Source organism: Pseudophryne corroboree, chromosome 6 (genome assembly GCF_028390025.1).
Source record: "Pseudophryne corroboree isolate aPseCor3 chromosome 6, aPseCor3.hap2, whole genome shotgun sequence".
NCBI classification, from domain to species: domain Eukaryota; kingdom Metazoa; phylum Chordata; class Amphibia; order Anura; family Myobatrachidae; genus Pseudophryne; species Pseudophryne corroboree.
Genome location: NC_086449.1, coordinates 764927296 through 764954738, shown reverse-complemented (window position 1 = coordinate 764954738; position 27443 = coordinate 764927296). Strand labels below are relative to the sequence as shown.

The following is a 27443-nucleotide window of genomic DNA, read 5'->3' as shown; positions in this document are numbered from 1 at the left end:
AGAGGTATACAGAATCTGATGACAGTGTGCATTAATTAATAGCACTGAAATGTTTGAAATCAATATGCTGTGTACACACACACTTCCCTGATATCTTTAGGGAGTGCCCCCTGTACTTCTCTTCCTCAGAGTTCATGACAGGCAGCTGCGCTGTCCATTGAGTCTATCTCCTGGTCTCCAAAAGTAACAGATGCTACAAATGTGTATCTCAGTCATGCAAATCGGCCCTGACTTCCTCCTGCTCCTCCTCGGCTGAAGTTTCTTCTTCACAAGCAGGAACATAGAGCTTTTGTGTGTCTGTGTACATTGTGATATCATTACATTGCGTGCATACCCATAATGACGTGTTTGTTCTCCCAGTACTTACCAGGCAGTCCCCGGTGGCCATCTCAGAAGGTAAATGACTAGTCCACCCCTTGGTTTCACTTATGGTATCCTCTCACAGAGGGAGTATGCAAGCACCCAGCTGTAGCGCCGCGGACTATGTAGAAGTGCACATTCTACAAGTGCAGCTACAGCATGCAGCTTGTGACAGGAAAGGGAGGGCAGGGACGCAATTACAGATAACAACATGGCTGCCATCAGACACTGGGACTGACTAAATATGCAGGGTCAAGGGTGGTCCCTCTGTCCGGGCCCAGGACTGGAGTTCCGGCAGTACACCCCTGATGGCGGCCCTGTTTCCAGGCATTTATAGACTGTGGTAATACTAATCTGCTGCCTAGGGTGGTTACTTAAATTATGTCCTAACTTAGTACAGTACATACAGTATGTGCCCAGCCTCATCTTACCTGTGATTATTCACAATCGCAGGTTGATGGCTGTGGCAAGTGTACCCACAAATGTGCGTGTGTACTGTGTACACACCCATGGCCCATATGATTACTTGGTGCATATACTCCTGTGAATGAGTCGCACATGGCCGTGGCTAGTCAAAATCATGATGCATAAATGTGTGCAACTCGTTCATGGGTAAGATGAGACTGGACACAACTGTATATCATAAATCCTTCATTATATTAACTAACAAATATTTACAATTGTAGTTTTACTATATTTATATTATTTAGTTAATTTACAAACATGAAAGAAACTTTTTTTCAAAGTGACCATTTAAGAGCTGATTGAACTTTTTGAGCAAGTTTGACATTTTTGAACCTGGTCAGTTTGACAATCTAAAAATTTTGCAAGGACCAGTGTTGGCATCAAGGACACACCAGGGGATTTAGTGGTAGGGGCCCATGCTTAAAGGGTTTGGTCAGACACCAGAAATGTTTGGCCAGCCAACAGAGGCTTGGTTAACCATGAAGGAGCATATGGTCTGGGACTCTTGTAAACATATATAGTAATGAATAATAAGGTACCACACGTATAACAGCAATGCACTGTAATGAATACACCATCATCCTGAGAATGCAGTATAATACAACATGTACAATAATTAAGCACATGATAGTGACCCTGTCCATATATACCACATTAATGCATTATAATGACTTAACCTTAGGTTAGAGCTACAGTGCCATTCTAATCACTGGCAGGAACTTTGTTCATTATGTTAAAGCCCACAGCCAACAAGAGGAGAGGATGAGTGTGTAATGATTTGCCAATTTTGATTGGTAGGATGGTAAATCTTGTTGTTTATATAGAAACAAACCAAGTACCCATTTTCATCAATGTTGCTACTCCAGCAGGTACTGTAACTGACCCTCTAACAGAGTAACAATGTATCACTTGAGTGCACAGTCTGGAACTTAACCTCTAGAGGACTGGGGATCAGGCTGTGGGGCCCACTGGGAGTTCCCACCCCTGTGGGCCAGTCTGACCTTGGCAGGTGCCAGTTTATACAGTATGTAGTTTAATCTAAATCTCAAAATACTCTCTGAACAGAATTTTAAGATTCACCAGGTTTTAAGATATGTTTATAAAACATGGCAGAGATACATTGACAAATGTCAAACACACTACTGTAAGTGTATACATAGCGTACTCTGGCTTCAACTAAAGTGTTAAGATAATAGTATACACAATATATTATGCATTATATACTAAATATAAGAATGTAAATATATTTTTCTTATTCATTCTTAATAATTCTTATAAAAATACTGAAAGCAAGAGAAAGTGTTATTTTTGAGTAAATTCGGAATATTACAAAAATATTTGCACAACCATTAAAGATACATAAAACTTGGGAATAAAAATGTAATTGTATTAAATTCATCCTGTGAAGTAATGTTTTTCAATTGGTTAAACATTTCTTATGTGTTGAAAGAAACATATTGTAAATAGTTTCAATTACAGAATAATGACATGTTGGTACCTGAAATGTTAATTAATAAATGTAAAAATGTAAACAATTATAACACTATAGTGTTTGGTGAATCTTTGTATATTTTCAAATATAAATGGAATGCAGTTGGATTGGCAATACATTTAATTAACAAAATCATTTAATTAAGAATGGATTGCAGATATCACTGCTGTTATATATTTTGGATCAAGAGGTTATACTTTGACTAAACATTCTGATAATGATCATAATCTGGCACTGACCAATTGCTTGATTTGAATGCAATGAAAACTTTATCATACATTTGTAAAGTCAGTAATAGTTTTTTCCTAATCAGTAGAAATCTATATAGTACCTACATGCAAAATGATTTGACCTGTGAAAGATATGTTAAAAAATATATTGTAACAGAAATATTGTTAACACATTAAAATTGATATCAGCTAACAGAATCCAGAATTAAATAGTATACAGTATGTTGACATATGTTTTGTTAACAAATAAGTAATCCTCAAAACTAACATACAAATTAGAAAAACATGTAAGACTTACATTTACACTAATTAAACCAGTCAGACCCTCAGTATATTAATAAAAGGCTGCAAGAGAAATTAAAGAAATGTTAAAAGTAAAAAAATAAATAAAGTGGTGAAAATAATGAATGGAAGATACATTATTACTGCAAACATAACTGTAATTAATACTAATTTATTATAGAGAAGTATTGTATAGGTTTTTATAAAATTTTAAAAGGATGCTTAATGTGCTATATGTATTGTATAGGTTTGTATAACATTTTAAAAGGATGTTTACTATGCTATACAATTTAATTTTAACTGTTTTTCCATATTTGAATTAAGCTTAAAACTTTATAATCACACAGCAATATTGATATCAAAATGCAGTTTAAAGAAGTTGCAACACCTCATTTCAAACTCTAAGTGTCGCTATTGGACTGTGTGTAAAAAAGGTTTTTATTCAATCTGAATGTAGAAACCAAATGCATTTTACTACAGTCTCACAGTGCAGATCAAGAGAAAAACACTGTAACATTTCCAGTGTACATCCTGCAATTTGGTTTAACCTCAGTATATTCACAAAACAACTTGCAATTCATGGATTTCTTCTCTTTTCTTATTTTACTGGATTTCTAAAATAATACAATGATATATCGTTTATGGACAACAATGAATAATAACACAGGATACAAGAGCACACAATGGACAATGATATGGCAAGTACTTTGCTTTATTTTATTATTTATCAATCATGTCTCTAGCCAGTTACAATACTCAATACCTGAAGAAATGAAGCTGGGATCAGTAGTTGGCAATGTCGCAAAAGATATTGGTTTGAATGTTAAAGATTTATCATTTAGAAAATTTCAAATCATTTCTCAAGTTAAAAAACAGTATTTTAATATTAATTTGGAGAATGGAGACTTATATGTGTCAGACAGAATTGATAGAGAGATATTATGTGATGCTAAACAGAGCTGCTTTATACATCTTGAAGCTGTCATTGAAAATCCTTTGAATTTGTATACAGTCACCATTGAAATACAGGATGTAAATGATAACTCACCTACTTTCTCTAAGAAATATTTTGATGTGGATATAAATGAACTTACATTACCTGGTGCACGTTTTACTTTAAGTAATGCAAAAGATCCAGATCTAGGTTCCAATTCTATACAAAGTTACACACTTAGTGGTGATGACTGTTTCAGTTTAGGAGAAAAAATCACTAGAAATGGAATTAAATATCCTGAAATTATACTAGACAAACCACTGGACAGAGAGAGGAAAAGTTTCTATGACTTAACGTTGACTGCTACTGATGGGGGTAAACCTCCAAAATCTGGCACTGCTTTTATTAAGGTTATAGTACAAGATTTTAATGATAACTTTCCTCTATTTAGTCAAGACACATATCACATAAAATTATATGAAAATGCACCTGTTGGCTTTCTAGTAATTCAGTTAAATGCAACGGATGAAGATGAAGGTTCAAATGCCTTAATAGCTTATTCTTTTAGCCACATTCCTGAAAACGCAAAACAAATATTTAAAATTGATTCATCTAATGGTGATATAAAGGTAATAGGCAATTTGGACTATGAAGCATCAGATACTTATGAGATGACTGTTGAAGCTAATGATGGTGGAAGTCATGTTGCTGTTTGCAAGATATCAATACAAGTGATTGATGTAAATGATAATGCTCCAGAAATAACAATTACGTCTCTCTCAGCAACAATTCCAGAGAACTCTCCACCTGGTACCCTCATAGCATTGATTAATATTCGTGATCTGGATTCTGGGATGAATGGTGAGGTAATTTGTCAGATCTCTGACACATTGGATTTTCAACTAATGCCCTCATCTAGTAGCTACTACAAACTACTAACAGCAACAAACATGGACCGAGAAAAGAAGTATATGTATAACATTACAATTGAATCTATAGATAAAGGATCTCCTTCACTGTCCAGCAATAAAACTATTCAGTTGATTATAATTGATGTGAATGACAATTCACCAGTTTTTGAGAAAATGAACTACATTGTCTACATTGTAGAAAATAACCAACCAGGGAACTCGATGCACAATTTTCATGCTTCAGATCTTGATAGTAATGAAAATGGAAAAATTACATACAGCATTTTAAATAGCAATATAGAAAATATTCCAGTATCATCATACATTTCGATAAACTCAATCACTGGGGTTCTTTATGCTCAGAGATCATTTGACTATGAACAGTTACGAGAATTTCAGTTCCAGGTAATGGCTAAAGACAGCGGATCTCCTCCTCTAAACAGTAATGTTACTGTGAAGATATGTATAATTGATAAGAATGATAATGCTCCTAAAATTCTCTACCCCTCACCAGATAATGAGGGATCAGCATTATTTGAATTTATTCCTCACTCTGCTGAGAAAGGTTATCTAGTGACAAAAGTGATAGCCGTGGATGCTGACTCTGGACACAATGCCTGGCTCTCCTATCACTTACTGCAAGCTACTGATGCATCACTTTTTAATATTGATCAAGGTACAGGGGAAATTAGGATAGGACGAGACCTTCAGGACATGGATTCTTTGAGACATAAGGTTGTGATTCTGGTGAAAGACAATGGACATCCTTCTTTTTCATCTACAGTTTCTTTAACTTTGGTTGTGGCTGAAAACTTTCAGCAAGTTTTTCCAGAGATAATATACAAACCTACTGATTCAAAAATATCATCTAATGTAACATTCTACCTGGTAGTATCCATCGCCCTGATTTCCCTTTTATTCATTGTGACAGTGATGGTTACAGTAATCTATAAATGCAGAAAATCAGATACTCAAACATCTTTCAGAAATATTAGTAGAGATGTGTATCCTCAATTCACCCTGGGATGTTCTTCTGAGATCAGTGATGGGAGCTTGCCTTTCCCATTCTCTTATGATGTGTGTGTGACCCTTGACTCAAAGCAGAATGAAGTTGCCTATCTGAAACCGGTCCAGAATGTTCCCACAGACAATCTCATTGACACAGGTGATTCCGCAGCTGTAAATGGTTCTTCAAGCAATGATTTGCCTAATAACAATGCTGCATTCTGTTTATTATAACTGTGGTTAATATATAAAAATCATTCTATAAAATATAGAATTTCACACTGGAATGCATATTTGTAGTATATCCACATATGCATAATCGAATAAACATACATAAACATTACATACAAACATTTTGTTTGTATGAGATGCTATCAATGTTCAGATCTGTTTAATCTTATCAAAATTCTATTTTGGAATTCAAATAGTGAATTTACATCAGTCAAATCCCTACTTACTACTCTCTGAATTTATTTTACAAGTGGGATTAATTTAGTACATTTTGGAGCCCATAAAGAGTTGTCAAAAACGTCATCAGTGCATATCTCTGTACATATCTCTACGGCAACAGCATAGTTTCACAGATCCACTGTGTTTGAATGTGCATGTTTTAAAATTTATATGAACATTTATTTGAACATGTCCAGTAACTTGACTATGGAAATACAATTAATAAAATTGTAACTGTAATATGATTTTTGTGACTATTTCATGTACAAATGTAATATATACTTTTTGAAGGATTTTACATCCCACAAATTTTAGGACACTCTAAAAGGCAAACCACCTTAGTATATAATATATAGGGAGTATTCAATTGTAGTCGCAAACTGCCGTCTTGTTGGAAAGACATAAGTTTCTGACTTTTTTAGGTCGGAAACTGTTCCAACCTATTCAATCCCCCTGCCGTTTTTCTGACAAGTCAGCAATTCTGTCTTGTCGGAAAACATGGATTGGCGGAATAGCCGCCGATCCACTTGTTTTGTCAGAAGTGTGGCCAAATCCGACAGGTTTTAGCCCCCTTTCCGACAATGTCAATCCAACTTTTAAAAAAATCGAATTGGCAGTGTCAGGAATGGCCAAATCCTGTCAGATTTGGCCACTCATTGAATACTGAGATGACGGATCCTTCCCGTCGGAAAGAATCCGACATCAATTGAATATACCCCATAATGTCTGTAAATGATTTTCATTTACATGCTATTGGATCCTGCATTATTTTACATACATGAAACATGTAAGTACATGCTGCTATCCACCCAGTTGTATTCCTTTTGTGTCTATTTATAACTATGTTTTTGCAGCAAGCCATTTAGTTTCAATCAAATTTACAAAACAAATCTAATATGTTTCAGTATTTGCAATGAGAAAGTTATAAAGCTGATAAATTCTAGTATTACTATTGTACAAATACTAAATTCAGAGGTTCCCAAATGTGGTCCTCAAGGCACCCCAACAGTCCAGGATTTAGGTATATCCATGGCTCAGCACAGATGGATAAATCAAATTGACTGAGATACTAATCTAATCACCTGTGTCCAAGCATGGATACATTTAAAACCTGGACCATTGGGGTGCCTTGAGGGCCACATTTGGGAACCTCTGACTAAATTATTTTATCTTCACTTTATTTTGAGTTTTACAAATATTCTGTGTAATATGTCAGTTATGGAAATATATTACATACCGTCATACAAGAGAATGTGTATATTTTTAGCAACTATTCTTAATATACTCAATGTATAAATTTGGTTAACTCGCACTTCCCCTTGTGTGTTTGCAGATTAAAGGTGCATACACACTTAGTGATATAGTAAACTATATCACTAATTTTCCCCCTCCTGAGTAATATAGTTTACTATATTGGCCAGTGTGGCAGCTGACGAGCGATGCGCTGCCTTGTGGGTCGTTAATGACCCTTGGTCTCGATTGTGCATGCAGCTCAATTTGAACTTGTTGTCCAAAGCTGCATGCTCCGGCCAGCAGCAGCATGACATCACTGCGATATCGCTAACAATATCGCGCAGCCGACGAAAGGAACAGCCCGGGAGGGGAAATACTACATGATGTCGCTCACCGAGCATATCGCCTAGTGTGTAACCACCTTTAGGCTGTGTTAGCTGCCGATGGGGTACTAATATGGAGTTCCCTCCCGTGTGTGTCAAGATATAGATATAGTTGGATGACCCTGGCGCTTTTATGTATTACAGTATTAGTATGTGTTTGGACTCACCATTGTGTATAATTATCTGAATAAGTGCTCGAACTAAGGTTTAATTTATATCATAAAAACATCTATTTATTTTGGTGTAGACATGTGCAGATTATCAATATGACAACAGAAAAAATAAGCATAAATAAAAATAACAATGAAATGAAAATAAAAGTATAAATATAATGGTGCTCTGCTGCTTTAAGACTTCATAAAATAAAGCATTATAAAAAAATAGGAAAGTAAAATAGCTCTCAGGAAGTACTGAATACTGTATGTAGCATTACAGTCACTATAGTGCTGGCACTAACTTTAAATGTCAGTCTGTCACTCTTGTTAAGAGTGTTCTTTAAGGTATCTTTTGGATCCTTAATGTCTGGTTCAGGCCTCTCCGTTCATGCTGTGGAGGCAGGTGTTCTGCAGGAGGAGTGCTGCAGTCTGTGTATGGCCTGTCTTCCTTCCCGTTCCTAATGCAGGTCAGGTCCTGCATGGCCACTAATGACTTCAGTTGGTAAAGATAATAGTGTTCCTCCTTTTCGTCTTATCCCCTTGGGCTGTGCGCCTTGTGTGCCAGCTGCATGGGCTTGCTGCTAGGCGCCCAGCGTCAGGATTGCTTGGTTACTTCTGGAATTCAACTCGCCGGCTCTCTGCTTGGCTGCGGGGTGTGGTGACAGGTGGAGGTGGGTCTGTCCAATGCATTTCTCTTGTAATGGGCTTTGTCAGGGCACGTAGTGCAGAGGTCTCACTGTCTCCTCCTATTGTGTGGCAATCAATCGTCATAAGTCACAGGTGTTCATGTTAAAACACCATGCTGTGCTTGCACATTTAAAATGCATATTTTCAGATAAAAAATGTGAACCTTTGTCCTTTCTATTAGTGTATTATGTGTGTTATGTTAGTGTGTTTATGTTTTGAAGTTATATGTTAAATGAATGTTGAATGTTGAATGCTGAATGCTGAGTTTTACTATCATGCTTATGATGGGGTGTGCACCCAGGTGGAGATTCGCATTAGCTCCTATAGTCCGGATGTTCCCAAAGGTCCACCTTGAAATGATAATATATGATTTCTAGTAAATTAATAAGATACAGTAGCAGGGTCCTGCACAGTTAATTGTAAATTTAAATATATATATATATATATATATATATAAATCCTTTATTTTTCCATTTAAAAGTCAATTTGCTAACAAAGTGTAAAGATTTTGGCTTCTGAGGCACCTAAAGTTTGTAGAGGGGACTTATGTACAGCAATAACTTTTATAGGAATGTACCCAAATCAAAATCTATATTGAGTCCATAAGGTGTAACTGTTCCATGGTTGGCTTACTCTCTTGAGATGCTTGATATTTCGTCTCTTCCTCTCCAGGGATTTTAATGTTTTACAATGCCTTTAGAGATGAGTCCAGAAGGGTCCATTCTGTGTTTTTCTTTGAAGTGTGCTGATACGTTTTGTGTCTCTACCTGTTTTTTGATGTTATCTCTTGTGGTCCTCTCTACATACTGGAGATGACATGGGCACTCCAAAAGATAAATCACTCCCTTAGTGTTGCAGGATATTCTTTTCTTTATCGCATATAATTTCCATTCTTGTTAGATTTGAATTCCTTTATTGTTTTCATGCTTTTCATGTTTCCAAGTTTGTACCCTGGGCATCTTGTGCAATAATAAAAGCCTGTTTTCTCTGTTAACTTTTGGTAGCCACACGTCTTTCGTGGTGTTGAGTTATCGTAGCAGCTGTTTTGTTGCCAGTGATGTTGGTTATTTCTCCACTTTGTTCTGGTTCCCTGTTGTTCCATTCCCTTTTCCTTGTGGGTTTGTATTGTGGGTGGTTTTCAATATATTTCTGGTCAAAGGGTTTGTATACCCTTGGTTATTGTGCCTGTTTGGGGATCATTCATATAAGTGTTTTTTTCATTGGTCCCCTCGGGTTTTGTGGGGTGTAGTGTCTGTTTGTATGGATGTTTTCATGATTCTGTTGTTATTGTTGTTTGTTCCATTGTCTGTAGTAAAGTTTATAATGATTCGTGTCCCTAATAAATTTCATCTGTTTTGTCTTTATTATTTCATCTTTTATTTTGTTAAGTTCTATAGTGCACTATGGGTTCTATAAATCCTTTATGGGTTGAAGTTTGTATTTTAGTTGGGTAATTTCTTTTTCCACCTCTTCTAATGATTTCAAATGATCTTTTATTATGAGTTCCATTAGTTTGGAGGAGCAGGTGTCAAGAATGGAGTACCATTCTTTGATGACGTTTTCATCTTTTGATTCATAGGTTGGGTCTTTTAAAATCCTTAACCCCCTGGGGATTATTTTATTTTCTATGTACTTTGTCAGGGTTTTTGCTTCACACCATTGTTTGATTTCTGTGTTTAGTAATTTCCCATATTTCTGGAATATGTCACATATGTTTTCCTTGTCAATATCAATGTCTAGCGTTGGTTCATTTGCTGAAAATTTTTTATCAAGTTTTTACATTTGTGTATGAATTCTTGTATGAATGCTGCAAATTTATTGGGAACTTAAACAAGTGCCCTAGAGAAGGAACAAATGTAACGTGCAGATGTAACATGTGCAGAGATTTAGATTTGGGTGGGTTACATTGTTTCTGTGCATGGTAAATACTGGCTGTTTAATTTCTACATTGCAATTTATATTTCAGTTTAAAAACACTCCACCCAAATCTAAGGAGTAGATTTACTAAGATTGGAGTTCTATTTAAACTGGGATATTGCACATAGCAACTAATCAGATTCTACTTCTCATTTATCTAGCACCTTCTAGAAGATAATACCTGGAATCTGATTGGTTGCTATGGGCAACATCCCATCTTAAATAGAACTCCCATCTTAGTAAATCTACCCCTAAATCTCTCTGCACATGTTACATCTGCCCTACCTGCAGTGCAACTTGATTTTGCCCAATTGCTTACTTTTTTGGTTTGCTACCAAACCTGAATCAGGTCCATACTATAGATTTTGACTTACTCTCCTGCAACTTTCAATATCCTGATGATGAAATAGAAATGTGAAAATTGTACATCTTATCTTCACCTTTTACATGCATTAAAGGAAGCCAGAAATAGAAGTTAATCATCTAACAAATAATATGAAGATTAGCCTTGGTGGCACATGGACAATGAAATGGCAGGTAGTACAGCCCTTAGAGTATTTTAGATTAAGTTCTATTTCTGCACAGCTTCTTTATTGTATACCTGAGGAAATGAAGACAGGATGTGTAATAGGAAATATAGCAAATGATTTGGGTTTAAATTCACAGGAATTGTCAGTTAGAAAATTCCATATTGTCTCACAAGGTAAAATGCATCATTTCAACGTCAATTTAGAAAATGGAGACTTGTCTATTACACAAAGATTAGACAGAGAGGTATTATGTGGGATAAAAGAGAGTTGTCTAAATACCTTTGAAGCTGTGATGTAAAACTATTTAAATTTAATGCAATTAAAGTGTAAATACAGGATGTAAGTGATAATCCTCCAATTTAAGAAAAACCTGTTTTGATATAGTCATTAGTGAGTCTGCATTACCTAGAGTACGCCTTGCTTTGGATAATGCGCAGGATCCCAATCTGGGTACCCATTCTGTACAGAAATACAATATTAGTGACAATGATTATTTCCCATTAGGAGAAACAATTATTGATAAAATTAAATACCCAGAACCTTTTTTAGAAAGAGCACTACACAGAGAAAAGCAAAATCATCATCAATTAATTCTAACTGCTTTAGATGGGGGACAACCTGCATAAAAACTGGTACAGTCTTAATTAACATCAAAAAAGCAACAGAATTGCAGCGCACAGAAAAAGCCTCAACCAATGAATAAAAAGTTTTTTTATTTAATTAAAACAATTTATTATAACCTTGGGACAAGTGTATAAACTTTAAAACACATCACCATCTAATAAAATTGTCTGCATTAAATAATCCAGCAATTATAACCTATAGTTTAAAGCCAAACATATATGCAGGAAAAGCTCTGTTTACATATCCAGCGCTACCTTGTAGCTAATCTTCAACAATGTATCAGCAGTATTACTTTTATGGAGCTGCTGCCAGTGTATCACCCAAGTCAATTAAACTACATTCAGATGGACATAAATTAGTTAATGGACTCCCCTGATGTAATTCTTGACAACCAGAGAATTACGGACATTCGATTCCTATATTCGTAAGTCCAGTGTCCACAATTGTACAATTGTATGTAATCAGCTGGCCAGCTACTTTAAATATCACTGATGCAGTAATGAGCTATAAACAATGCTCAATCCTCCCCGGCTGCTGGTGCCGTACCTTTTTTGTGGCAGTCTTTTCAGGGGGACTGAGATATCTAATTTCCACACAGTAAGTTTCAAACCCCCCTTCCTCCCCGACTGCTAGGTGCTTGATCCTTACGTGGCAGTCTTTTCTGGGAGACTGAGGTACAGAGATCAAAAGTGGAATGGTTTCCAAGTGCAAACATGCAGGTGCAGTCTCGTTTAGGTGGTGAGCGTCTCGGATAGAACTTTACGCGTTTCTCTGCCTTCCCTACGGTCTCAGCGGCTTCGTCTGACGAAACAGCTGAGACCGTAGGGAAGGCGGAGAAACGCGGATTTGACATTTCATTTAGCATCATCATCTCCCAACTACTATACATTTGAACCCATGGCCAACATGGATAGAGTGAGGACTTCTTAGTATAACATCACAATTACTGCCTTGGCAACAAAACTATCAAATTGATGACCTCATATAAATGGCAATACTGTTTTTGATAAAATAAGTTATATTCTGTATATCACAGAAAATAATCAACCAGGGTTATCAATCTACAGTCTGCACTCATCAGATCTTGATCTTAATGTGAATAGTAAAATAACATTACATTCTGAATAACAATATCAGAGATATACAAGTCTAATTTTTTGTTTCTATAAATTTAATGACTGGAGTTCTTTAAGCTCAAAGATCATTTGACTATGTACAATTACAGCAATTTCAAATCCAGATAATGACTAAAGATGGTGGATCTCCCTCTTTAAGCAGTAATGTCACTGCGAGAATATGTATCATTGATAAGAATGATAATGCCCCTAAGTGTCTCTACCCATCCCCATAGTTCAGTTCTAGTAAGCAAAAGTCAATGGATGTTTGAGTTTGTGCAGAAAGTACTATGGCAATGGTTTCACAATTCATATTATCAAATAACAAGGGTAGTAAAACTAGTGACTAAAGCTAAAGACTCTGATCATTGATGCATATATAACAATCTACTTCATAATGTATCCTATAACTAAGTTATGATGACCTATGATAGGGTCACTGCTGGGACCTCACAAGTCAGTATAACTGAAATATAAGTTTTAGTGGATAAGTTTTATAATTTCATGTAGGTCAGCTGGTACAATTGCAATATCAATTTTGTTTATTAATCCACTGTCTCATACAATTCCCATTAAATTATCCAGTCATTCTGAAGAACAATGAGCACAGTCTACAGATTAAAAATGTACTGTACATGAATAAACCATTGGATGTGTCATGATGAAAAATAGCTTTGTGAAGTTTTGGGCCAATTCCATTGCTTCTAACAGAGAGCTATAGGGGAGGATTGCTGACAATGCCTGGGTTGGGGACTGCATAGTATATGATTCTCTACTATTTGGTACATTATAATATATTGACTATGCTGTTCCATTTCTGATTGTTATTGTTTGTAATACACTTGTGTTTTTTTGCTGATTACCTTTGTTTTTGATATATCTTATGATGTACTATACCTTTGCTCTGATGAATAAAGAAATGTAAAAAAAACAACTACAACGTGCTGTGGCACTACTTGCAACCTTGGGTTGTATATGGGGTTTATGACAAAAATGGCCACCTTCTTAGTGTTACTGGGAATGAGGTTTAACTAGGAGTATTCTTCCTAACGTTTGGGCTGTATCCATGATCTCTATTAATAGTTGAATGGGCAAACTCAGTAGACTAAGAAGAAATTGTTCTTCAGATTTGGAGTTTGAGAAACAAGCAGTTAAAATGTTAGGTAGCCATTTAGCACATCAAATTAGAAAAATGATTGACAAACATTTTACTTTACAAGATCTTAACTTACAATTGTTACTTTAAAAAAAGCTAGATATATTTAAAAAAAGTATGTAGCTATTGTTTTTTAAACTAACAAAAAATAAAAAATAAAAGTGATGATAAAGTTTTGATTACTCTAATTTTTTTTACCTGCAACACAAAAGGCAATATTCTAATTGTTATTTCGCGCCTTATCTCCCATCTAAAGTGATGGAAGATTGCGGGGTGATATTCAATTGATCTATTTTTATTACACATATCACCTCCATATGTGGGGTTTAGCCTCATATTGTGGCTAAACCCAATCAAACTAATGGGCGCGATGCAAAATGTCCCATTTGAGCTCTTAAATGGGGATCTTCATGCATTTCAGCTCAACACCCCCAGGTGGTGTGAGCTGAATGCCGGCACCAGCAGCTGTTCCCTCCTAACAGGATCAACAATTGGATAGCTCTGTCAGGCACAGAGGAGTGACAGCTGCCAGTACTAACAATTGAATAGCGCCCATAAAATGCAATGCAATAGACTACATTTTTCACTGAGATGCGGTTAATATACCACCTGCCCGAATCCTGGCATTTAGGATACTGATGCTGGAATCCAGACAGCCGGTGTTCTGAATGCCGATTGCAGCCTGGTATTTCCACTCAAGTGGTGGGTCCACACCACCACCCAGGTGGGAATATAACCCATGGTGAGCGAAGCTAGCCACCGTGCCCAAAGCATGGTGAGCACAGCGAGCCCATGAGCAATCTTGCTAGCTTGCTGCTGGGATTCTGGCTGATGGGATGCTGCTGTTGTTATAGTGACTGTCGGCATCCCGTCAGTTGTCCTCCCATATGTATTCCGTTTCACTTGTCATTTTCTAACAATTATCAGTAAGATTTAGGTTATGTATCACTAAAGCAGATTTTGACAGCTTAACCACTTTTCTGGCACTGTCACATGCAAAGTGACTGGAGCCAAGTGTATGTTACCTGGCCAGGGCACATCACATGCGAATTGCTGCCCTGTGGTGTCCCCATTCTGATGTTTAGGAGATCTATTCTGCACAAGTCCACAATAGATCTACTATGGCTCCCGGAATGAAGCTGCGGTTTATGACCACCGACATCACTTCCGGAATTGTGCCCCATAATGCCATGTGGCCCGCACATGCTCCAGGGAAACACAGTGCATGGAGTAGGACTTAGATCCTCTGGCTGATCTCTGCATGTGGAAAGAGCAGCTGCAGCAGGGGGGACTGATCATTAGTCCCCCCAACACACGCTTTGCTGTGCTTTGCATATGGGGGGGGTTTGTATGCCTATGGTGGTGGGAGGGAACCCTCACTGGGTATTAATGATAATTGGGGGAATATAAAGCAGCTGATGCTAGAGAGGGGAGAGGGAGGTAGTAAAATAATAAAATCCAAAATACATTGATCAGGATGGGGGTGCAAAAAACAGGCTTTTTACAGGGTGGGGGTTATAAAACATGTTTTTTTCTGCTACAAAGGGTTTCTGGGTGGTACCATTATTAGGATTTAAAGCCATTGAGGGGTCTATTGCCAATGGAGGGTGCAAAGTTATTTTATAGTGGGGGGCCTATGGAAAAATATTTTACTAAATAATTAAAAATACTTTTCAATCTTTAATAAGTAATTAAAAAAACAGCAATTTCTGAGCAGTTTTTTTTGGGGGGGGGGGTCATCAGTTACGTGGTTATTTTAAGACAAGGTGTAATTTTTTTCACTGGAATTCATCTGTGTTATAGTATATCAGCCAAAACATGTGGAAATACAAAACAATATTTACCGGTGTATTATTTGAAAAAAATCAGGGATGCCAATGTTTCCTAATAATTTTAATCAGTTTCATAAAACCAATACAAGCACTTTTACAATTATGGGAATTGAAACCATAACAAGATCAAACGATCGATGAGAAGTAGTCATTGAATACTTTGTCTAGAAGGGCTTAATGAAATTGTATATTGTAATGATATTATATATATATATATATATATATATATATATATATAAGAGGCAGTAGGATGGTTCCTCTGTGTTTCAGGTCTATTTTCTATGTTGCAGCTTGCAAGAACCATCACTTCTCAGGAGGTTTGATCCTAAAATATATAAGAAGGCAATGCTTTTAACAGCAAAACACCTCATGTATTGTAATTAAAACATTGTTCTTTCAAATTTCATGCTCAGTGATGGTTTGTAAATAAACTCCTGTGACACCAACTGTCAAACATGGAGGAGGAAATGTCATGGTCTAACACTCCTTTGCTTTCAGGGACTTGAACAGAGTGATTGGCTCCCTGAAACAAAAAAGCAATCTTGGCATTTTGTAGTACCATGAATTACTCTCTGATCTACTGTAATCCTAGTTGATCAAAGGTTCAGCCTTTAGCAAAGTAATGACAAAAAACATACAGTACCTCCAGTCTATGTCAGAACTACCTTTAAGAAAAGAAACATGACTTTAGGCTACAAATCATGGAATGGCCAATACAGGCTCCAAACGTAAACCCGAAAGAGCTGGTTTGGGATAAACTGGACAGAAGGGTGAAAGCAAAGCAACCTACAGTACAAGTGCAACACATTTGTGGAAACGTCTGCAAACATGTTGGGAAGAACAATATGTGATTTCCATTGTAGAAAAATTCCACAAGTGTGCTCAATGGTTATATCTGCAAAAAGTGGCTACTATACTATAGTCATTCGGGTTAAATTTTGTTAAACAAATTATTCTGTGATTTAATTTTCTATTTTCAATCGCTTATTTGTTCTATGTTTTAATGCATAGTATGTTGAGACATTAAGCTGCGAACATTTCAATAAAAAACTGAAAAATTGGGGCCATGCTAAAACTTATGGCCTGCAGTGCATTTATATATCAGAGTTTATGAGACTGATGTGCACAAAGCAAAATGTACAATCGTGTGTATATATGGCAGTGCAATATTTTATAAGTCATCATTAATATTATCTAATGATGACGTTATAGGGTGTTGATTGCAAACATACTGTTTTTTAATATTTATTTTAATATTTCTCATTTTCAATTTATTATATATTAGTATATATTTTCTCTTCTTGTTATTCCAGATTATATATATCTTTATTGAATAATTGAGTGTTATATTTTGTAGATATTTGATTAGCTTAACTTATTGCTTCTTTCATATGTAAAAGTCAGAAAAATATGCTTATGAACATTCACATTTCTGACTACATACATACAAACAAACAAACATATTGGGGGGGCTTTTGAGTGTAAGGATCAATGTTTTTTTCATCACACTTTAAAAGTTTTTCCACATAACAGTGTGAATAAGTAAAGCAAGTTTGGTCTTCAGTCTAGTCACTACTTTCAGATTCAGTTTACGTTTAGTGTCAGCCTGTTATAGGAGCAGGAGAACTAGCAATCAACCTGGATCAGCTAAAGTGGATATACTGTATTCAGCGACACTACTGTATTATATACTGTCTACAGATTGGGTCAGCATTCTGAGGAATGGGTACCATCATTATGTTTTGTTAATAATTAATGACGGAGTACTTTATTGAACCTACTTAGATGCAACACATTATATTTTATAAACATTGTGCTTCTCAGTAAGGAGAATTTTACTCTTGTCACTTCTACTCCTGCATAATTGTTCATTGACATTATAAGATTTTGAAAGTGAATCTTTGTGCTCCATAGGAATTTCTATCCCTCCATTGCTTTAAACTTTATGTACTGTTACACAACTAATCTATAGCACATTACTATCTATATTCAATGCTTCAAAGAGAGAAAACATATTTATGTTTGGAAAGCTTTCTGTTTGAATTTAACATACTAAATTAATATATGTTATATTATTATATTGTTTAAAACCATTTTCTATATTAGGAAAGTGTATTATTATTATTCATAAAGAATTTATATACTGTAACAGCAATATGTGGGCTTTTATACCTTGCAAATGGATAGCATTGCAGGAATAATTAATGAGTAAAATGGCAATATTTGGGGATTTTATTTGACCTTTCTTAAAACTTTTATCTGTTTATATGTTTTATCTTTTATAGTTAATAACCATCATGTATGTTCTTTTGTAAGATCAAATTCTAAAGACTACATGCTACATTACATGTTTCATTTTTTTTTACAGCCATCCCTGTCAAAAAAATACAAAATTGCTCATTATTTATAATCATTAACATTCTACTTTTAAGTACTCACCTTATTCCATTTACTTATATAAGTAATCCTATGGTGGGGGTCCCTCCAAATGTATCTCTAAGTGTCAGTAGAACTACACATTGGTAAGCTGTGATGCTCTTTTAACCAGGAGCTTGCTTTTATTTGAAATTATTATGCAGATTTAGAGGCATAGAAAATGTGGTCAGTGTGGCTTCAGTTGGTGAGCCAAAATTGCGACCTCTTCTGAGCCCAATTAATGGCTGACCAAAGTGACCACAGACCAATAGGCTTCTATGGTTCCTTGTGGTAACACCAACCTTAGGCTGTGTGAGCAGCAGCAGGTTTTGCCTAGGCTGTGTCTGTATCCTGGGGAGTGCCAAGAAACATCTGCATCATTGCACTGTGCAGACTAGCCAGCAATATCAGTAAATAGTGGAAAAAGGCTAAACAATGCAAATGGTTTGGAGCCAAATGTATACTGTTCAAAAAATTTTGATTTAATGTAGTAAAAATGCTTCATGCAGTGATCTTAATTGTGTTGGCTTTTATAATCATTGATGTAGAAGTAGATTTGCAGTGTAGGTACTGATCAGTAAAAACATTTTTTTAATTTAGGGAGTCTAAATTGTGCTCTAATAAAATATATTATTGGGATAGTATTAGGCTACATTTAGCTCATCTTGTTCAAAGTTTAATGTTTGTACTGTATTAACTTTCTATATATTATTGTTAAACAGCTAACATATTTGTTAAAGTGGTGCAGTTCTCCTGCCATCAAATAAACCATGTGGAAGGATTTTTCAAAGCATAATGTTATCATTCAAAGTTGTTGATTATTTTTCTTAAAGTGCCATAATTAACTGCTTGGCTTTGTCTTGAATCATTTATCATTTTAAAAATATGAGGTCATGGTGAGAATTGCTGTTTGCAAACAAAGAAAACTGCTGCCCATAATAAGTTTATTTTTAAATTAATGACGACACACATTACTGATTGGTGGAGTACTGCAAGTGATTGATGGTTACCTCTGCTTAATGACGACACACATGACTAAATAGTGGAGAACTGCAAGTGATTGACAGTTACCTCTGCTTAATGATGACACACATGACTGAATAGTGGAGAACTTCAAGTGATTGACAGTTACTCCGCTCAAACCACTGCTGTGAAATATATACAAAAAATTAATCGGACTATATTCTCCCTCGCCAAATCCACAACAAACCCCAGGGCTAGTCTAGACTCTATCTACTATAACAGGACAGCCAAGTGTGCAGTCCTCCCTGCTTTATTTAAAGCCAGCTAAAGTCTTGTTAGCACGTTTCTGGTGCCTTTACGGGTAAGAGGCTGGTGCTCAAAACAACTCTGATCAGCTGAAGGGATCATGGTAATTAATCAGTAGGAGTTGTTTATACCTAGTGCATGCCTTCATTAAAATGTAACCTTTTTTGTTTTCTTTAGAATGAATTCAATAATTCAATATGAAGGCTATGAAAAATATAAAAAATGTGCAGAAAAATAAACCGATAACTGATTAGATTGTTTTATTTTATCGCGTCTTCTTGTATATCTTATAGTAAATGTAGTTGATGCTTAAATGTGTGGGAATTGAGACAGATCACTGTGTTCATGATTATATCAACATCTTGTTTCCCCTTCTCTTCTGAGGATGGTGGGGCTCATCACCATATATACACCACCTGTCCTCCACGGCAGCAGGTATATTACCATGTCCCCATCAGTCTGGATGACTGGTGTAGACACTCAGCGGCCACTGGACGTGCTGTTTTCCATAGAATTGGGGAAGGGCACATTTTGGAAACACCCTGCTCTGAAAGAAGGAAGTCTCCACTTTCAAACTCAGTGATCACCAGACAATAGCTAAAAAAAGTATGCTAAAAATAAAGTTTCCCTAGATCTCACAATCTTGTATAAATAAAAAAAAAAGGGTTGTCTAATTTAATGGAAAAAAAATAGTTGGCCTTGTTGGTCTATAAGATTATTCCCACATATAGTAAGGGGAAAATTTACCAAAATGGGAGTTCTATTTAAGATGGGATGTGGCCCATAGCAACCAATCAGCTTCCAGTTATTATCTTATAGAAGGTGCTAGATAAATGAGAAGTAGAATCTGATGGGTTGCTATGGGCAACATCCCATCTTAAATAGAACTCCTATCTTAGTAAATTTACCCCTAAGAGTTTAAATTGAGATGGGAAAAATTAGCATTAATAAAAATACATACTGTACAGTAATCATTTCCAAGTGCAGATATTTTTCTGTAGACCTACATGTAGAGGTCTGCTGTTTGCTATTTTGGAAAGATGAATTAATGTTGAAACTAGAACCACAAAGTTTTTTTGTGATGTTAAATAAAAATTACATTTGCTTTTGGTTCACTTTATTGAAGTTTCATTAAATGTTATTTGATATGTAGAATGAGCAAAAAACTACTGGCATTTTCTGAAAATACAATGTCTACTGAAACAAAGAGGTTATACTTTTATTTGTGTTCAGTTCTGCATATAAAATCAGTGACAGTGAACTTTGAATTTGACAGGCGTTAACATCAAAAAATGGCCTCAGCATAGGGGTGTAAAAACCCTCAATGTGGAGTTCTCATGGTTAGTCATTTGATACATTGCTATTAAGTTATTAAACACTGCAGTGATGTACCTCTATTGGTGTGAGTTGTAACAGTGAAATAATTATTGTTGATATCTGTATCAATGTTGATGTTTATACAGGGATGCCTAGAGGGTCGGGGAGTGGGTATTTATTACCATGCCTAAGCTTATTGGAGGGGCATGGTGGAGGCACAGTCCAGGGCAGCTGCTATGGGGGGGCATTGTTCCCCTTTGCAGAGCAGCAGAAGGGGACTTTGCTGCTGCCAGTGTCACCCTGGTGAAGCCACCACCCCCTGTAAAACAATTTTTACATTTTTTGAGGGTGACATGGCCATGCCTCCCCAGATTTGGTCATGCCCCCACAGTACCCAGGCCTGTGGCTGCTATTGGTAGCCCTGTGTATATATCACATTTAAATAGTCTTCAAATTGATTACAGTATATGCATTATTGCTAGCAATCTTTTTAGACTATTGAGTATTAACCTTTCCGAAATGAATATTTAATACTAGGGTGTGCTTTTGGTGAATTGTGTGACTTTGTTTTCACTGGTCAAGAGGCAACAGTACACTGCCTTTTATAAATAATAAAGGGCTATACAAAGATTTGTTATTGATATAATTAGTGTTTCTTAAAAATGTACTGTTTGCTTGTATCTTAGGGAGAACTTTCCTTTATACTAATGTGGCAAATAGTTACTTTAGCAATAAGAGCTCTTGCAAACACTAACACTATTCAATGTTTGCAAGATCTGGTTCGTTGATTTAAGTCACAGAGAAAACATAGTCATATTGTTTTTCTCATGGAGTCAATGGGGGGTCATTCCGAGTTGATCGTAGCTGTGCTAAATTTAGCACAGCTACGATCATTCACATGCAGGGGGACACCCAGCACAGGGCTAGTCCACCCCGCATGTCAGTGCCGCCCCCCCCCCCTGCAGAAGTGCAAAAGCATCGCACAGCGGCGATGGCTTTGCACTTCAAGAGTAGCTCCCGACCAACGCAGCTTTAGCGCGCTGGCCAGGAGCTACTCATCGCTCCCCGGCCCGCAGCGGCTGCATGTGACATCACGCTGCTGACCCCCCCCCCAACGGTCTGGCCACACCTGCCTTGGCCGGACCACGACCCCTAAACGACAGCTTAATGCCGCCGTCCAGCCCCCTCCCGCCCAGCGACCGCCTCTGCCTCAGAGGCGATCGCTAGGCAACGACCGCTGCCATGTGCCAGCGCACTGTGGCGCAGGTGCATGCGCAGTTCCGACCCGATCGCTGCACTGCGAGAAACTGCAGTGAGCGATCAGGTCAGAATGACCCCCAATGAGCATTGCATGAATTAAACTGTGCTGTGTTGAAGTATATTGCTTGCCACATTGGTGTCCATAAAAACAAAAAGTATAATTATTTTCATTAACTGACGTGTCTTTAATTATATTACCTGCTCTTGTGTAAATGAAAACTGACATTTTTAAACAGTGTTTTTTTTAAATACTATTTTAACTTCCAGATTTATGCTAGAAAATTATAACATACTGCTTATATTTAAATATATATATATATATATATATATATATATATATACAGTATACTGTATAACAAATGCAAAAAGCCAGCACTCCTTGTCTTGGCACATACATCTTGCGTCAGTGCCCTCCCATTAGATGGTCCCCATAGGTAGCCGAAAATGCATAGAAAATCCGACAGGACGGCACTCATACGACTTATAACACAGACACGGAGTCCCGTTGTGTGGTCAACGGTTCAGAATTTTTACTGCAATTTTTTCGCCAGGATACAGGTGAATCAATCATTGAATGCTTATATACATCAGGTGACTACACCCCTGGAAACACAGTCCGGAAATGTAAAAAATGCCATTATACATATGTGTTAAAAACCCGATACAAAATCACATTTATATAACAGTTTTTGTGAACAAAATTTATATGTAACATCCATAATAGCAAATGTTGCTATGGAAGAATTATAAAAACCGTTGTGGTAAATCAAAATAGTGTATAAGAAAAATGTAATAAATACATAAATATTAACTAGTGGAGATACATGTAGCTGGCATATATACATACTGTCCATTTAAATACAGTATCACAGAGTATTATTTGTTACATTATATATTTGTAGCATTCAGAACAAGCAAGTGTTACTTTGTTTCACATACTTCAGACTAGTCACTCCTAGGATCGTCTGCAGAAAATCGATGCTACTCCAGAAATTACACAGCATATAACAGATATATGATATATGCCTGTTTTTTTTAAAAGTCCTGTAGGGTCTTCAGACAATTTTTCATATACATTAGTGTCTGCCAGCTGTCCGTAGATCTCATTTTTGTAATCGTCCAAATTTTGTATTGTAATGGAACCGCCTTTATCGGACGATCGGATAACAATGTCCTTATAGGACTGTAAATCACATGCCTGTTTCTCTGCTGCCTTTAAATTGTAATGCATCCGGGTCTGCTGTGCCAATGGAGGAATTGTGTCAGTTTTTAACCTGGAAAAAGTTTTTAAAGAGTGATTTGAAGATGCTGGGTCAAATTTAGACCTTGGTTGCAACTCTTTTACCTTAGCCGGTATATCCACATTAGGATTAGATGTTGGCAATTTGTTTTTGATAGTATTCATTCAGGTGCAACTTTCTATTTAGTGTATAATTTTCCACCTGCCATTCAAAAGGTTTAAAAGTGGTAGTCGGTACAAATGAGAGACCCAAATTAAGGACTTGCAATTCCGTTTGTGTGAGAGTCCTGTCCGATATATTGAAAATGTAGTTTTCCGTTGGTGAGGCGGTCTGTAATTTGTTTTTCTGCCTCTTGTTTTGGCCTGCCCTCCACGTGCGTGTCCTCTTGCCTTGATTGGAATATTTCATGTAGAGACTCCCTCTGGGACCTCTCGAAAAGGGTGTATAGCAGATTCATTTTCAGACTCTCCCACAGAGCTAGCTTCAGCTGATGTCCCAGAGTCTGCTTTGAAGCGATATCTTTTGGTTTTCTGTGGATGAAAATCAGATTTTTGATGTTGTCCTGTACGCCAGGCGTAAACTTGCTGTTTATCATAGTCCTGGTTGACTTTGGTCATTTTTGATTTCTTGAATTTGATGAGATCATTAGTATGGGATCAGTACTAAATGCCGCTGGTCGGAATCCCGGCGGTCGAAATACCGACGCCGGAATCCCGACCACACAATGCCGACAGGGGTGGCGAGCGGAACGCAGCCCCTTGCGGGCTCGCTTCGCTCGCCATGCTGCGGGCACGGTGCCTCGCTACGCTCGGCACACTATTATATTCTCCCTCTATGGGTGTCGTGGACACCCACGGAGGGAGAATATGTCGGGATTGTGGCGGTCGGGATTCCGGCGTCGGTATTTCGACCGCTGGGATTCCGTCCGGCGGCATCTTGACCGGATCCCATTAGTATATTGTCGTAAGGGGCTTCGCCCCCGTAATCTCTACTGAAAAGTGAAGGTGTAGAATAGTAGTTGTATAGTTTGTATTGCTGGAACAGGAGGTTTGTTCATGGGTAGATGTAGTATGACAAAAGGGAATGTGATGGTGAATGGGGTGCAGGGTCTAATGAGTGGGTGAAGAGTGTCTGCAGGGGAGGCTGTACAGAATATGGCTGTAAATTACATGCTGTGGGTATTGTAAAGGTAGGGGCATTGTTGTTGTGTGTGTGGTTGAGTGAGGTGGAGTTGTGTTAACGTGTGTCTGTGGGACTGAGATGTAGGTTGTGACTGCTTGTGGTGAGGGATGGTGGTGAAGGGTGTGCGTGTGTTTGTCTGTGTGGTTATAGAAGGGGACATGTGGATTTGGGTAGTGATTGTAGAGGTGTAGTGTAAAAAGGTATATGTAGCGGTAGTCAGTGGTGGCGGTTGTCCTGTGTGGAGGATGTCAATGTGGGAGTCTGAAGGGAGGTTGTGTGTGTGTGTGTGTGTGTGTGTGTGTGTGTCTATGGTTGGTTTGACATGGGGTTGTTGGGCATGGGCAAGGGGGTGCATAGGTGCTGTACTTGTGTAAAGGTAGGTGGATGAGGGGTAGGGGCATAGTAATTGTGAGTTTCGGAGTGTGGTGGGTTGTGGTGGGTTGTGGTAGCTGTGTGGTTGTTGGAGTGGTGGTAGGGCGTGTAAAGTTGATGGTGTGTAGTGTGGTTTTAAGTGTGTGTGTAGCCCATGTGTAGGGTAGAAGGGTAGTGTTGTGGGGTATCATTGGTTGTGATGGGTAGACATAATCCCTGTTGAGGGTCACAGTTTGTAGGTAGTAGGTGTTGTATTTATTGCATGCTGGATTGTGGAAGAGGGTGAAGGAACAATGTATGTTGTTTAGGTTATTGTGGAAGGGGTACATAGATTGTGCGTGCTGTATAGAATATGGGGTGTGGGGGGGGGGGGGCTGGGCTGAGTGTGGTTGGACATTGTATGTGGTCTGGGCAGTGTATGAGTTGGGCTAGGGGTGAGAGGTGGTTGAGGAGTTAGTAGGTGTAGTAGTTGGTGGAGTTGTATGTGTGTGTTGTAGGGTGAGTTTGTAGGAAGGTGGCATGGCTGTGGGTGTTCTGCATAGGGTACTTTGTGTAGGGTATTGTGGTGTGTGGATGGGAGGTTGGGGTGTGTGTGGGGGGGGAGTAGGAATTGGCATGTGGGTGCTTGTTTGTGAGACGGGTCCAGTTGTGGGCTAATTGTTGTGGTGATGGTTTGACAGAATCCATGGGCTGTTTAGAGAGGGAGGTGGGTGTGTAATAGGGGTAGAGTGGTGTTGTGCAGGATTGTAGAGGGTGTGGAAGGGAATGTGGGTGGTGGAGTGTTATTTTGGAGGGGTAAGTGGTTGTGTGTGTAGGTGAAGAAAAAGTTTTGGATAGTGATGTATGGTGCTTGCGGAATAGGGTGCGGGTGGGTGGGTGCCTCTATATGTATTGGTGTAGGGGTGAGGGATGGGGGTGGTGACAGGATGTTCAGTGTGTGATGGAGTTGTGGTTGTGGGTGTTAGGGGATGGAGTTGGAGGTGTGCATGGGTGGAGTGTGTTGATATGTAATGGATGGGTGGAGGGTGGTGGGTTTGTTTTTCTTGGGGGGTAGGGGTGTGTGCATGGAAGGTGTGGCCAATAGGTGAATTTTTTGGGGGGGGTTTGGGTGGGGAGAAGCTGGATGGGTGTTGTATTTGTAGTGTGTGAGTGGCAGGTATGGGGTTATGGTGGGTGTGGGATGGCCTTACGGTGTGTGGGGTGTGTAGGAGAGGGGTGTGGGTGGATGTGAGTGTGTCTGTAAGAAAGTGTGTTGGGTGTGTGTGTGATTTGTGTATGTAATTGTGGCATACCTCCCAACATTGCACTGCAGTGAAGAGGGACACTTTAGTTATGTGCGTGTGCAGCGCGTGCGGCCGTGGTTGAAAGGGGGCGTGGGCTATTCAAAAGTGGTGTGGCTTTGTGTTGGTGCAGAGATTGCTTATCCCGGCCCACGTTTTTCGTCACTGAGGGGGCATGTGGAGCGCTCTGTGAGCTGCTGATATGCCCCCTCTGCTCTGTCTCCATTGAATAGACGCTGTGCGCATGTGCACAGCGTCGATTCAATGCTGCTGCGTTAGGCAGAGCAGTGATTGACAGGTCGCTCTCAAGGTCCCCCCCCCACAATATCTGCCGCCCCCCTCCCCCAATATCAGTCATCCCCCCCATAATATAAGCCATCCCCCTTCCCCCAAAATATCAGCCATCCCGTTCTCTTCCCCCCCAATATCAGCCATCCTCCCAAGGTGGGGGGGGTGCGCTGCTGCTGCCTCGTAAGCCACAGATCTTATTGTGTGGCTTAGTAGTTGGTGGATGGGTGGGGGTGTGGGTGGATGGTGGTGGGAGGGGAGGGTGTTGCTTGAAATTTGCGCTGGGGGATGCGGGAGTGGCGAGAGCCCTGTCGGCCGCACACAGACAGTTGCGGGTGATGGGCGTGTGGAAGTGCAGGGGGAGCGGGCGTTGTAGTGAGGAAGACTGGTGGTACAGTGTCGCCCGGCTGCTTGAGAGAGTGAGTGTGGCGGTAGTGGGGAGGGGGGGAGCGGCGTGTGCGGGCCTGTCGCCCGCAGCCAGACAGTTGCGGGTGATGGGCGTGTGGAAGTACAGAGGGAGCTGGCGTTGTAGTGAGGGAGATAGTTTGTGCTGCAGTAGTGGGGAGGGGGGAGCGCTCTGTGCGGGCGGTGTGTGGACGGCATTTTGCAGTGAATGTGGGTCTGGATGCGTCTGACGGATGGTAGGAAGGGTTAGCGGCAGCCTCGGTTGCGGCTGTATGTCCCGGCGTGGTGGGGAAGGTGTGTGTAGATGAGGGGAGGGGTGGTGTGGGGTGCGCCTGGCTAGGTGGCAATGCTTACCTGGCAGTGTGGGGCGTCTGTGCACTGGGAATGGTGGGTAGAATCTCTGGCTGGTGCTCCCTTCTGCTAGTGGTGTGCCGACACTGGGACAGGGCAGGTGCTGCTAAGTCCGCCCAGGTCTGTGACTCCACCCAGCGTTAGAGGGCCAGGCACAGAATCACAGGGCTAATATATAGGAGATATGGTGTGCCGACTCTGGGACAGGGCAGGAGCTGCTAAGTCCGCCCAGGTCTGTGACTCCACCCAGCGTTAGAGGGCCAGGCACAGAATCACAGGGCTAATATATAGGAGATATATAT

At 38.8% G+C, this 27443-nt stretch overlaps 2 protein-coding genes across 10 annotated transcripts in view; both read left to right on the top strand.

Annotated features, from left to right (window-relative positions):
- Positions 1-27443, top strand: part of LOC134933410 (protocadherin gamma-C5-like) — a 688451-nt gene that overhangs the window by 248609 nt on the left and 412399 nt on the right. The gene's annotated exons all lie outside the window — the stretch shown is intronic.
- On the top strand, positions 3331-6301 carry LOC134935684 (protocadherin gamma-B2-like). Its single transcript, XM_063930578.1, has one exon. It carries the CDS (start codon positions 3457-3459, stop codon positions 5911-5913), a length of 2457 nt encoding a protein of 818 aa, XP_063786648.1. The 5' UTR covers positions 3331-3456; the 3' UTR covers positions 5914-6301.